General features: G+C 41.7%; 1 protein-coding gene across 2 annotated transcripts in view; it reads left to right on the top strand.

The window, feature by feature from the left end:
* COL14A1 (collagen type XIV alpha 1 chain) overlaps window positions 1-15,066 on the top strand; it is a 225,567-nt gene that overhangs the window by 196,033 nt on the left and 14,468 nt on the right. For both annotated transcript variants that reach the window (XM_049853501.1, XM_049853502.1), the window contains exon 45: window positions 2,865-3,053. In XM_049853501.1, the coding sequence (XP_049709458.1) occupies window positions 2,865-3,053 (189 nt within the window). The remainder of the gene's footprint in view (window positions 1-2,864; window positions 3,054-15,066) is intronic.

Here is a 15,066-nt window from a genome sequence, read left to right as displayed (position 1 = left end):
TAGCTCTGTCTGGCCTCCCTCTGTTCTTAAGCCCCCACCTCCAGGGTTAACATTACCATATCCACTTATCGTTTATTTTAACCCAGGGAAGTTTGGAAGTTAAGCCAGGGGAGGCCTGCGAGTGTCCGAGAAGGCCCTGTTGTCTGGATCTAAATTTCCATCTTCATTTCTAAAATAAAGCCAGGTGTCAGGGGACATGAGGTGAGGGTCTGCAGGAGTTAGAAGAGCTTTCGGTGAAAACAGACACCTCAGGGCAAACTGATTACAAAGCTAATATTCTTCAGACAAAGAAGTAAGGCTGCCTACATTTTAACTTCATTTCATGATATGTTGCCCAAACTAAATACCTGTGTGTGTGTGAGAGAGAAACAGGAAGAATTCACCAGGTAAACGAAACCGTTCAAACTTAATGCCCAAATAGAAACTTTAAAAACACATTATAAAAGGGAGACTGAACATCAGCCACTTTTGAGGTAGAATGCATCCAAAGCTAACCTGTATCTTGGATTATTTTGTAGGTTTCTCATTTCGATTATACCAATGTAAATAAACAGACTTCTTTAAAGTAAACCTAAGGGTTAAATTCTAATATGACTTACCACAAATATGAGGAAGATTTCACAGTCCTTGCTGTCTTTTCCACTGTAGAATAAAAATTGCATATGAATATATGATTATTAAAAAATATGCCCTAAAAATTGAGGGTCCGAAGTAGAGTATTTCCCCTAGCAATTCTCAGATTCCTGTGAATGACTTCTAGGAGGAGCCTAGACAAGAAAGCAGAAGCAAGTATGTAAAATAGAGAAGCCCTGCCCATCAGTGCAGTTGTAAGGGAGAGAAATAGAGGAGATTGTAGGTAACCTTATCACCAGTGGACCCTTGCTGGGCGCAGTGGTTAAGAGACTGGCTGCTAACCAAAAGGTCAGCAGTTTGCATCTACCAGCCACTCCTTGGAAACCCTGTGGAGCAGTTCTACCCTGTCCTACAGGATCACTATGAGTTGGAATCGATGGCAGTGGGTTTGGGTTTTTTTGATTGTTTTACTCACCAATGCCCATCCTACTCAGAGTCTTTCTGGCACCATGGCCCTCTTTCCAAACACTGCCTCAACTTTCTCTGGGCTCTTTATTTTATTCTTTTTGTTCCCGCTCAGAACTTGATTTTATCAGTTAGCGTAGAATCGCTGGAGTCCCTGGGTGGTATAAACAATTAATATGCTCGGCTGTTAATCAAAAGTTGGAGGTTCGACTCCACCCAAAAGTGCCTTGGAATAAAGGCCTGGCTATCTACTTCTGAAACATCAGTCATTGAAAACCCTATGGAGATCCCCAAAACTATTGCTCTGAGATAATCCTTAAACCTTAAACCAAAAATATTCCCGGAAGTCTTCTGAAAACCAAACAGTAGTTTGGCTTAACTAGTAAACAAATATCTGCCTTGAGCATTATGCTCTTTTAAGAACTATCTATATGGGATCAAATTGACAACAGCAACTGGTGAGGTTAGATAGGAAGTGTTGGGGGCAGTGAGTTTATGTCAGTGGAGGAGGAACTCAGAAAAGCAGGGTGAGAATCGTGGCACAACCCAAAGAATGTGATCAGTGTCAGTGAACTGTACTTGTAGAAACTGTTGAACTGATGTACATTTTGCTGTGTATTTTCTCAACAACAACAATGAAATAAAACAGGCACAAAAAGAAAAAAAAGAGAGAAAACCCCCCGGAGCACTGTTCTCTGATACATACGGCACTACCATGAGGGGGGGTTGACTCAACAACAACTGGTTTTTGTCTGTTTTTTTTAAAAATATGATGTCTAACAAGCTCAATTATTGTTATTTAGCCCACAGCCGATTAGAAGAATTAGGCTAGCAAGGGCTACAGGGAAGGCTGTGCAAGGCCAGTGTAAAGACAGCTGGAGACCTGAAAACAGCCCCCTGGTGGAGGGAGGAAGCTGCAAAACCAGATGTGGAAATGTCTTACTCCGCCCGAACCGTGGTGGATGTGCCCCATGAAAGCCCTGGAACCGGCAGGGGATGATTCCTAGTGACAGTCACTGTCCTCTGCGTAAGGAAAGAATGCATCAGATATATTTTTAAAATAATGCCTCTAAAAATGGTTACTATTTTTTATTTAGGTTTGAACGATTGAAAGGGGATAGGTAATAGTCACCTAGAAAATTCACTTATGTGGGAAAAGGCTCATTCCCTGATGCTGGAAAAATGAGGCTTTATAGTATCAAGTACTTTATACATCTATACTTAACCCAGTGCATCTATACTTATAATTATTAAAATGCACTCTTTCAGATATAACTAAGTTAAGGGATTAGGAGAGAGAGAGCACCACATTTTTTTTTTTTTTAAATAAAGCTCGTGATAGATTCTGCAGCTGGGACCCTAGTAAAGTTTCCTGCAGAAAGGCTTGGCAGCTAAGAGATGAATTGAGACGGAGCACTTTTCTGGGGATTTGCAAGCAGAAGGGTGGAGCAGGCTTTGTGGGCTGGGAAAAAAGACAAAATAACTTGGGGGGAAATTGTGGAGAAAAAGGCAGCTGGGCCAGGGTTTAGGGGTCAAATAAATGTTGGGGGTAAAGCTGAAATTTATGACTTCTACTCAAGTGATGTTTACTGAGATGCCCGGGTGAACTGTGCAATTCCAAACACTTGAATACAATCTAGACGTTATCCAATGTAAAATGTACAGAATTGTTTAAGTTGGAAATCAACCTAGTTCAGCTGAATGTGCTTTTTCATCTTGGTAGTGTCTAACAGAATTCTTAGCAGCCTTAACAAATAATCCCGCCACCCCTCTCTTCCTTTGTGTGACCATTCGTTGAATGCTATCTTTGTGGTGTTTCGCCTCAGGTCACATGGCCAGGTTCACGACCATCCTCAACCATATTCCCAGCCAGTCCTCATCAGTCCGGACCATCCAAGGGCCTCCTGGGGAGCCTGGGAGACCGGGCTCTCCTGGAGCCCCTGGTGAACAAGGACCTCCAGGTTCACCAGGCTTCCCAGGAAATGCAGGCGTGCCCGGGACCCCAGGAGAACGAGGTAAGCTGGACCACCGTTTCACTGGAATTCCTCAGAGGTAGGTTCAGTGAAGCAGTGCATAGCGGTGATGTTTGTACAGCGGTAAATGCCTGAAATAACAGACCTAAATTAATTCTAAGGAGCCCTGGTGGTGCAATGGTTAAGTGCTTGGCTGCTAACCTAAAGGTTGGGGATTGGAACTCATGCAGCAGCTCCTTGGGAGAAAAGATCTGGCGATCTGCTCCTGTAAAGATAACAGCCTAGGAAACTCTATGGGGCAGTTCTACTCTGTCCTGTAGGCTCGTTGTGAGTCGGAATCCACTTGACGACACATAGCAACAAATTAATTCTAACCAATCTATTTTTCAGCCTTTGTTTATTTGTCCCAGAGACTGACAGAATTGAGCAATCTACGAAGTATTTATCAAGAGCCACACCTGCTTGTATGAAAGAGGCGAGTCAGGGTCCCCAGCTTACCCTATAAGAGGTCTTTGAGTGAATGAGTGGAAGGTGCCCCCCTAGATGATTGAATTAAGGAAAGGTGCTCCCTCTACTGGAAGAAGTAGAAAACGACGCCCCTCTCATAAGACCTGACAAGCAGAGATGCGCTCCCTAGGTCTGGTGCCTTTTTTGTGCAGTGCCCAGACTGGGCAACCAACAGGCAGTGCTGGGGAGAGTAAGGAGGCGCATCGACATCTGGTTCACATGCGCCTGTGTAGACTGCCAGCTCTATACTTCAAATGAAAAACTGTGCATGGCTTGTCTTCCTATAATATGAGGCAGCATTTTATGTAATAGCTTCATGGGTCAATATTTGTCTTTCCTACTGAAGAGTCTTTAAAGTAGAAATCCTGCTTAGGCTTTTCATCTACCCTCTGCAGATCTCAGCAGTATTGGGCACATATAATAATAAGACTCCTTTCCTTGAATTTCACCCAGTTTCAATAGTTGACCAAGATCTCCCACTCCAGAAACAGATGAAGGAGATGTGGGTAGTTGAGGTTTGCATATTAATCACGAAAAAAATAACAAGAGAAAGAAACAGCTATAAAAATAGTATTTTCCAAGATACAGTTTCTAGAATGCAGATTGGCAGAAAAAGAAAATGTTATCTGTCCGCTCTGTGAGCCATATTATATTGGTCAGATTTTAAAATTTGGCATGTAAAGTATGGATTAGAAAATAACATTTGACCTTCATCCTTGATGCATACCAACAGGTCATGTACATTGCTGCCTCCGAACATTTGTATGAAATGTTCTTCCCTCTTTGGAAATGCTCTTTGCCTCACCTGTCTTATATACATCTTACTCTTCCAGCTTAACTCCTGTCTCTACAATGAAGTTTTTTTTGATCATCCGAGAGCACAAATGTCTTCTCCCCCTGTACAGGGAATGCACTCACTGTCTGCCCTACCCACATGTTAGTGAACAGCTGTATTGCCCAGAGCAGGGATTGGGTCTGAAATGCTTTGCAGGAGGCTCTGCGCATAATAGGTTCTCACTAAATAGTTAACTGCTTTGATTGCAACCCAATTCTGACTTCTAAAGGTTTTACCCTGTGCCAGGGTGCTAAATTAGCAGACATAGAAACCCAAAACTAAACCCGTTGCCGTCGAGTCAATTCCGATTCAAAGTGACCTATAGGACAGAGTAGAACTGCCCCACAGGGTTTCCAAGGAGTGACTGGTGGATTCAAACTTCTGACCTTTTGGTTAGCAGCTGAGCTCCTATCCACTGCGCCACCAGGGCTCCAAGCAGACATAGAGAAGGGTGTAATTCCCTTGCAACACACTAAAGATCTGCCAGCCAGGAAAGTGGCCACCTTTGTCAGCAGGGCACCCTATAATGGATAAACTGTGACTCAGGGGGCCCAGAGCCAGTGCTCATTCTGAGACACTTTCCGTAAGTCATAAGTTCTCTTTGTTGTTTTTGGAGGTCCTGGCCCCTTTCTTGCCAGACTGAGCCTTTCCTGCTCTGTAAGACTCCTTGAGTGATAAGACCAGAGGAGTTTGAAAACTGTAGCCCAGACAACCCTTGGAAATATGAATTTTCATGATGTGATTTCCTTACATACCTATAGATATATATCCCTAAAGGGTATAGGAGGTAAGTAAAATCCTGTATTTCACAAATACATAGAGGAGGACAGCAAGCGAGAAATGCCCTTCGAGCACTCGCAAAGGTGATTCCAGTGACTCACCAATTGAGGGGTGTGTCTTTGGGTTTACTGTTTTTGTTGTTAGATGCCATCAAGTTGATTCCAACTTTATGATGGAGTAGAATTGTCTCATAAAGTCTTCTAGGCTGTGAGCTTTATAGGAGCAGATCTCCAGGTCTTTCTCCTATGGAGCCTCTGGGTGGGTTCCGATCATCAGCTTTTGGGTTAGCAACTGACAGTGTTTAACTGTTGCGCCACCAGGGCTCCTTTTGGGTATACTAGAATCGTGTTTATTGTACAGGACCCAGGAAGGGCTAACGTTCCTCTTTTATTCCTTGAACTGTGACCATTGAGTGCTGGCTTCTCTGACCTTAACCCTACTTGAACCATGGCCTTGTGTGATTCCAACTATGTCTCCTTGCTAAGAGATCCATTTCTAATTCTGACCTCTGTATATCAGTCCTAGATGATTAATCTGTTTACTTCCTTACTCCATTTATTTAAACTTTCATTGTCCACACTGGTATCTTGAACCATATATTAACCCAGTCAGCTTCAAGTTTGCTGGTCGATCGTTCACAAAGTTAAGTTTCTTTTATTTACTTAAAAAGAACTAGAAAATGTACCTGATTTCAGTCTTCAGGCAATTCTTTCAGTTTCTATGATTCTTCTGAAATTATTGGGTCAGAGAAACTATCCAGTGATTTTTATGTTTAGGTTGTATACCCATAACAGCTGGAATTCATATCTGGTTTGTTTTGTATAATAAATCAACAAATATTTATTGAATTCAGGGTTTATGCAAGACTTTTGGCTTGACAGTGTGTGAGATAATACTATTCTTTTTGGCTTTCACTTATTACGCACCAGATACATCTGCCAATTATTCTGCTCAGTCTGTACACACGCTTTCATTTGGGTAAAATGGAAGATGTGGTTCGGATAAGGAAGGGATAGGCAAACCTTACCGAATGTATAAGAAGGCAGCTGCTAAATTCTAATGGAGTTATGTAGAAAATAAATGCTGTTGGAATTTAGAGGAAGATAAAAAAAAAAAAAAGTTTTTTTTTTTTTTTTTATCATTGTGCCTTTTGATAAGGAAGGGTGCTAACATTTATTAAGGAACCAACCTGTTGACCCATTGCTGTCGAGTTGATCCTGACTCATAGCGACCCTATAGGACAGAGTAGAACTGCCTCATAGGGTTTCTAGGGAGCACCTGGTGGAGTCCAGCTGCGAACATTTTGGTTAGCAGTCGAACTCTTAACCACTACACCAGCAGGGTTTCCTATTAAGCAACTAGTATGTATAAAGTCTGAGGCATGGGTGTTTCAGTGGTAGAACTTTAACCTTCTATGCTGGAGACCCGGATTTGAATTCTGGCCAACACACCTCATAGGCAACCACTGTCAGTCTATTGTTGGAGGCTTGCATGTTGCTATGATGCTGAACGGGTTTCGCCTGAGCTTCCAGACCAAGGTGGGCTAGGAAAAAAGACCTGGTGGCAGTCTACTTCCAAAAATCAGCCAGTGAAACCCTATGGCTCACACTACTCCTATCCCCAACTGTGATCATGGGGATGATGCAGGACCAGGCAGTGTTGCATTCCGTGGTGTGTGGCATCTCCATGAATTGGGGACCAACTCCACGATACCTGACAACAACAAAATGTAAAGAAAGACAACATTTAAGAATCAATTTTTAACAACATGATTCATGTATATAATTGGTCTTATTAAATCATACATGTGAAAAAAGTTGAATTGATAAGTATGTTTTTTATATTTTTTACAATAAAAAAAAACTCAGAAAAAAATAATCATATATTTTTTTTAGTCCTGAGGTACTTTGGTTAACCTGGAAGAGAAGGACTTTGTTTCAGAAAGTGAGAAAAGGAGGAGGGAGAAGGGTGGGGAGATGAAAAACAACTGAAGACCTCCAAGCATACACAAGTCGAGAAGGGATCAGCCTTGCTCTGATCACAAGTAAATGACACCTCCTTTTCCAGAGACTCAGACATGGCAGCCAGGGCAGGGGAGTGCGATGCTTACGGGGAGGCTGAACCTGGGTCCCTAACACTCATGCTAAACTGTGAATCAACAGGGCTGAGAAGTTTAGAGAGAAAATTGAGTTCCAGAATGACTCAGAGCTGGGAGGGAGAAGTAGCTTCTTGTGTTTAATATTCCTGTGGTTGAAAAGAGCTGTTGGAGCTGAAGATAAATTTGGCAGAAAACTTGGGTCCCAAATTCAGAATAAAAGCAAAGCCAGGAACCCTTAACGGTAATGATCGTTTCTGTGAAATTTGAATGCACTTTGTATTCTGGGTTATTCCTGGAAAAATTATCTTGTTAATTTTTTTTAAATCAACTTGATTAAAAAAGTGCCAGTCGAGCCTTCAGTGTAATTAGCTGGCTGGCAGTAAAACGTTGGCAAGTCCTCCACGTCGTTTTGTATTATAGTTGACATTCAAACGCCTGAGACATGGTCTTTCTTTTTATTGCTTTTAAAAATCTGCTTCTTCCTCCTCTTGTTCCCCATTGCCCACCTCTTGTCTCCTGAAGGATGGACTCCAGACAAATAAAATTTTCTCTTTTCTTACCCGGTAGTTACCTGTTTTTTTTTTTTTTTTCAGTAGTTACCTGGTAGAGTCCAGTTTGAATACCCTTTAGTACAAGACTTTTCTCTGAAGATTTGATGGATTGTGTTTTCCTAATGTGTGGTCCCTTTAAGGCATTGGCAATGAATGCTTTTTCTTTTTTCCTTTTTGAATCATCTTTTTTTTTTTTTTTTCTATTACAAAGTGACTATGTTGATCATGGCTGGAAAGAAAATCTGTATGTTTAGTGATCTTTGGTGAAATTACCATAGAACAACACACATATTTGATCTTAGTTTTCGTGGGTCAGGAGCTTTGGAGATGGGTTAGCTCAGAATCTCTCAAGAGTTGCAGTCAAGATGGTATCTAGGGCTTCAGTCATCTGAAAGCTCGTCTGGTGCTGAAGGATTTCCTTCCAAGCTCATTCATGTGGCTCTTGGTAGGCATTTCAGTTCTTCACTGGCCGTTGGCAAGAGGTCTCAGTTCCTCATCCTGTGAACCTTTCCGAAGGGGTGCTTGAGTGTTCTTACAAAGTGGCTGCTGCTGTCCTCAGAGCAAGGGCACCCAGAGAGAGAGCACAGAGGAGGCCACAATACTTTTGTTTACCTGGTCCCAGAAGTCACCAACTTTCACTTTCACTATATTCTGTTTGTTAGAAGTGAGGCATTAAGCCCACTCTCCACCCAAGTAGAGGGGAATTAGGATCTACATTTTGGAGAGAGGAGTATCGAAGAATTTGTGAACATATTTTTAAACCATCACACTCCTCTAAATTAAACCAAAGCCTTCCAGCCTCACAATGAAATAGGTGAAGTTTTCATACCCAAGAATAATTTCCAAGCAGCATGACTTCTTTTGTTGTTGTTAGGTGCCGTTGAGTCGGTCCCTACTCATAGCGACCCTATGTACAACAGAACGAAACACTGTCCAGTCCTGTGCCATCCCCACAATTGTTCCTATACTTGAGCCCATTGCTGCAGCCAATGTGTCAGTCCATCTTGTTGAGGGTCTTCCTCTTTTTCACTGACCCTCTATTTTACCAAGTATGATGTCCTTCTCTAGGGACTGGTCCCTCCTGATAACATGTTCAAAGTACGTGAGACAAAATCTGGCCATCCTAACTTCCAAGAAGCGTTCTGGCAGTATTTCTTCCAAAACAGACTTGTTTGTTCTTATGGAAATATAAGATGTAGATTTAAGCACCTCAAAAGAGTAACATCTATTGGGAAAGAGTTTTTGTAGAGTACTCACATTTTTTTTTAACATCTTTTATCTTCCTGCTGTCAAATTAATTGTAATCAGAGTAAGATCATTTTCCAAACAAGACAATGAATGATAAAAAAAAAAATTGACAAATTAAAATTACAATTGAATCATGTCCTCTTTCCTTCTAAAGAGTAGAATATGACTTTATTAGAATAACAAAAATATGTAACTAGTGTTTTATCTTTTCTTTGCCACAGAAGCTAATTGTTCCTGAAGCTTAAAACTTTTTGAAAACCTTAAATTGGAGAGTCTATGTAGTAGATCTTTGCATTAGATTTAAGTCCAGTGTTCAGAGTAATGGGTCCCTAGGTGGTGCAAAAGGTTTGCACTCAAGTACCTAAAGGTTGGAGGTCAAATCCACCCAGTGGTACTATGGAAGAAAGACCTGGAGGTTTTCTTCCATAAAGATTTTTAAAAAACAAAAAACCCATTGCAGCCAAGGCCATTCAGACTCACAGCGACCCTGTGGGACAGAGTAGAACTGCCCCAAGGCTGTAAATCTTTACGGAAGCAGAGGGCTACATCTTTCTCCTGCGGAGTGGCTGGTGGGTTTGAACTGCTGACCTTTTGGTTAGCAGCCAGGCACTTTAACCACTGTGATACCAGGGCTCCTCCAAAAAGATTACTGCCAAGAAAACCTGATGGAACAGTTCTACCCTGTAACATTCAGGGTCACCTCAGCAAATGGGATTGTCTTGATAGCAGTGGGTTTGGGTCTTGTTTTTGGTTTTAGAGTGACGAATATTGTGCTGATGATATTATTCAAGGTGAGGGCCATCTCAGTAAGATACTTTTGTGTAGTCCCAATTTATTTTCCTTAACTAGCTCTGCTTTCAGTCTGTAACCTTTGCTCTAGCCAGACTGAACTACTCTCGCTCTTAGTATCAGTCAGCTTTTGCTCCGTAACAAACAACCTCAAAAATCCCAGTAGCATACATGAGTAAGCATGTATCTCTCATCACATATCTGTGGGAGGCTGGAGCAGCTCTGCTCTGCTCTGCTCTGCTCTGCTGGGGCCCTGGCTAGAGGGGCAGCAGCTACGTAGAGTATGTTCTTCTCATGGCAATGGCAGGAGAACAAGAGGGCAACCCAAATACAGAAGCACATTCCAGGCACCTGTTCATGCCATTTCTGTTAACATCCTACTGAGCAAAGCAAGTCACATGGCCAAGTCCAAATCCAAGGGGCAGGAAAATGGTTGAGACAGTGTGTGCATAATTCTGTTATAGAGTTGTACAGAACCACGGATTCAGACTACCATATTCTTCCTACACACCTTATCCTTTCACAATGGTGAACTGCTGAGAGCAGTTTGTGCCCTGCTCTCATACCCTTGTGTGGATTTGCTCTTCCCACTTTTCAGAACCCTCTTTCTTCCTCTGGCTCATTCAAACTCAAACTTTCAAACTCATCTCAGTAGTCACCTCTCCAGACCACCCCTTCTTCATCATGGTTTGTCGTTTGGTCAATGGCTTTGTTTCTACCCTGCTGCATTCCAAAGAGGCACTTGAATTGAGTCTAGACTAATATGTCCCTGGTTTGTGCTCCCTTAGACCCAAGCACACGTCTCCATCACAGCATTTCCCCATTATAATTGTCGATGTACTTTTCTGTCTTTTCAACTGGCCTGTGAGCTCCCTTTACCTCTGCATCCCCTACACAGAACCTGAATGCGTACGTGATAAATGAATAGGTGGCTGATATCTATCTACCTCATTGGCACATACCATTTAGTACCAGGTAGAATACACTTTCTTGATTTGACCTTTCATGATTTCACTTCTGTTAATCTTATCTCACCAACGAAACTGTAGTCTCCCCAAAGACCACATTTGATGCATATTTTCTTTTTATTCCTCATAATATCTGAACTATGACAGTTATTTCATGAATCATTTATGGTGTTGATTACCTCCTGGCTAGCGTTTTGGCTGCCATTCCTCATTTACCCTAGAGCCATAATAAAAGCAGAAGCCGGTGTGGTTAATACAGTGCAACAACCCTGCCTGCCTGCTGCTGAGACCTCCTGTTAATAGCCAATTAGTGCCAAGATAACAATATCAGCATTTTTCTTTCAAGTCATTATCATATAAAGTTTGCCAGAATATTACAGTGAGATTTTTCAGTAGTTTTGGTTATGCTGAATAGGATTTTATAATGTGTGTGTATATTTATATACACAAGCACACACATATATGTACACCACTTACATATACGCATAAATGTATGAAACCCCCCTTTGTTTTTGAATGTAGGAATGTGATTTGCCATTTCCTACATTTCTAAGCCTTGAACAAAAACATGTGAAATGGAAATATATCAGGTACTAGTTCATGCAATACAACTAAAGCTGTTTATATTAACTATGATAAATGACATTCAATGAATTTTGTGACATGGCTTTTAAGGCAACAACTTTTAAATATAAATGTACTTTTATAGCTGGTGAAAACATAAATAGAAAAGATATATTCATTAACTTTTTCCATTTTCATTGGAAATGTAACTTTGGCAGTACTATGTAAACAGAGCAAAGTAATTTGACTTTTCTGAATTTCTTTACTAGTTTGGAAAAACATAATGAGCCCAAAGATAAATATAATATGTATTTATCTTTTTTTTTTTTTTTTAATTTCTAGAACCTCACTTTTTTTTGCTTCATCATGTACTATTGAAAATATCTTGGGAATTCATTAATAAAGTATATCCTCATTTCAAAAATAAACACTGAGGTTGAAAGTCATTTTCATTGCTGGAGAGTTGGTCATTATTTCAAAGGACAGTGGGCATTTATTCTGATAGCCCATACCCAAGCTATCAGCAATTGTCAAAGTCTCTAAATATCAGCTCTGTGTTTCCCAAGTCCCCATTTTTCTGATTTTATTTCTCTGTGTATTTTTTTTTTTTATTGTACTTTAGGTGAGGGTTTACAGAGCAAATTAGTTTCTCATTAAACAATTAATACACATGTTGTTTTGTGACATTGGTTGTTGTCTTAGTTATCTAGTGCTGCTATAACAGAAATACCACAAGTGGATGATGTTAACAAAGAGAAGTTTGTTCTCTCACAGTCCAGTAGGCTAGACATCTGAATTCAGGGCATCAGCTCCAGGGGAAGGTGTTCTGTCTCTGTCAGCTCTGAAGGAAGGTCCTTGTGATCAGCATTTCCTTGGTCTGGGAGCATCTCAGCAAAGGAACCTCAGATCCAAAGGATGAGCTCTGCTCCCGGCACTGCTTTCTTGGTTGCATGAGGTCCCCATGTCTCTCTGCTTCCTTCTCTCTTTTATATCTCAAAAGAAATTGGCTTAAGACACTATCTAATCTTGTAGATCTCATCAGTATAACTGCCACTAATCCATCGCATTACATCCTAGTGATAGGATTTAAAAAACAGGAAAATCACATCCTGACGAAATGGTAGACAATCACACAACACTGGGAATCGTGACCTAGCCAAGTTGACAGATATTTTGGGGGGACATAATTCAATCCATGATAGTTGCCAACCCCACAACATGTCAACACTCTCCTCTTCTTGACCTTGGGTTCCCTGTTACCAGCTTTCCCGTCCCCTCCTGCCTTCTTGTCCTTGCCCCTGAGCTGGTGTGCCAATTTAGTCTCATTTTGTTTTATGGAACTGTCTAATCTTTGGCTGAAGGTTGAATCCCAGGAGTGACTTCAGTACTGAGCTAAGAGGGTGTTCCAGGGGCTATACTCTCAGGGTTTCTCCAGTCTCTGTCAGACCAGTAAGTCTGGTCTTTTTTTTTCTGAGTCAGAATTTTGCTCCACATTTTTCTTCAGCTCTGTCCAGGACCCTCTATTGTGATCCCTCTCAGAGCAGTCAGTGGTAGCCAGTCACCATCTAGTTGTGCTGGACTCAGCCTGGTAGAGGCTGTGGTAGTTGTGGTCCGTTAGTCCATTGGGCTAACTTTTCCCTTGTGGCTTTGGTTTTCTTCATTCTCCCTTGCTCCAGACGTCGTGGGACAAGTGAAGTATCTTAGCTGGCTGCTCACAAGCTCTTAAGACCCCAGATACTCCTCACCAAAGCAGGATGTAGAACATTTTCTTTATAAACTATGTTATGCCAATTGAGCTGGATGTCCTCCAAGACCATGGTCCCCACATCCCACCACCCAGTAATTCGGTCTCTTTTGGAGAAAATGTATTTATCTTAATAGTGGATTCTTCTTGTTTATTAGAAGGAGCTGTTGGTCCTAGCACACTTTGTTTTAAACTCTGTAAACCCTGGCCTTTTCCCAATGCCCTGACACAGCTCTTTTCTCTTCCAAGACTGAAGAGTATCATACCATTTTCCAGTTCTGCAAGGAATGGAGACCCAGCTCTAATTTAAATATCATCACCTGTTCGGATACTCAAGTAAAAGATGAACCTGAAATGTTCATTTTTAAGCCATAAAGGTTGGCTTCTTTTTCTGCTGATTTTGAATGATTTATAATTTTCCTAATAGTGCTAAAAACAATACAATGACATTTAAGGAAAAGCAATAAAAATTTTGGAGCTGAAAGTGATAGATTGGCATTTGGCCTGACATTCTTATGCACCTGACATTCTTATGTATCAAAATGTCAGTGGCAAAACTGAGTGGACAAAAAATGAGGATTCCTGGTGCCTGACTGAATATCCTTTCCCTTCTGCCAGTGACATGCAGGTGTGCACAGAACCTGCAAAGAACTACAGTACATTGGTGTGCATTGATGCGTTGTCTGCCTTATCTTCTTTTTTCCTCTCTCGTCCCTTCTTAACTGCCATTCTCCCTTCCTCACCTCCTTCCTACCTGCCTCACTTCCTTCCTCCCTTTTACTGCCCAAATTTAAGGTATCACATTTAGATGTCAGTAGTCAAATGACCACAGAGCCCTCTGCCTATATTGCCTTATCTCTAGTTAACTGATAGAAAACCTGAAGTTCACAATATCCTGTTATCTTGATCTTGTTCTGATCGTGGCTTCCTTTGACCACTAGAGAACCTGAATTGATTCAGCACATTTTCCTCTGGCTTCTCTATGTGCCTAGCACAGTGCTTATTGGTGGGTATCTTAGGTTGGGTTCTCTAGAAAAGCAAAACCAGTGAAGTGTGTGTATATGGACAGAGATTTATCTCAAGCAAGTGGCTCATGCAGTTGTACAGGCTGGCAAGTCCCAAGTCTTTGGGTTAGGCATCGCGCTGGAGGCTTCTCCTGACTCACGTAACTGCAGGGGCTGATGGAATTCAAGATCAGTAGGTCAGATGGCAGGCCACTGGCTCAAGTCCCAAGAACTGGAGGTCAGATGATGATAAGTCAGATGCAAGACCAGAGCAAGCTTTCCAGAACGCCCATAAATATGTTGGATGCAGGCCCCGCCCCCAAGGAAACTCCCCTTATAACTGATTGGCAGATCATATCAGATCACATCATGTAGGATAACTACATTATTACATAACTGCCAAACTACTGAGAATCATGGCCCAGCCAAGTTGACACACAACCTTACCCATCACAGTAGGGTTGACATTGCAGGACTCCAGCCTGCCTTTGTTAATTGTATTGCTTTGTGGCACCCAGCAGGGGCAGATCCAGGCTTTGTGGGGCCTGAAGCTTAAATAATTTGGGTTCCTTCTTTAAGAAAAAGAGTTTCAAACACAAGATTAGGAATAGGATGTTGAAAGGAGTTCATACAAGTGAAGGGCCAGACCCAAACTCCTTAGTCTGGCACACAAAGCTTGTCATGACCTAGCCAAGACTAGCCTCATATTCTACCTCTCCCCAACCTACAGTTTTCCAAAGCCATACCAAACCATTTCTAGTCCTTTAGGCATACCCTGGAGTGGTGGCACAGTGGTTAAGAGCTTGGCTGCTAACCGAAAGGTTGTCTGTTTAAGTCCACCAGCTGCTCTTTGAAAACTCTATGGGGCAGTTCTACTCTGTCCTATAGGGTCACTATGAGTCGAAATCGACTCTACAGCAGCAATTTCAATGAACATGCCCTTAGGAGCCCTGCTGGCTCAATGATT

The sequence above is a fragment of the Elephas maximus genome, chromosome 15, assembly GCF_024166365.1.
Source record: "Elephas maximus indicus isolate mEleMax1 chromosome 15, mEleMax1 primary haplotype, whole genome shotgun sequence".
NCBI classification, from domain to species: Eukaryota; Metazoa; Chordata; class Mammalia; order Proboscidea; family Elephantidae; genus Elephas; species Elephas maximus.
This window is presented reverse-complemented; position numbering and strand designations above follow the sequence as displayed.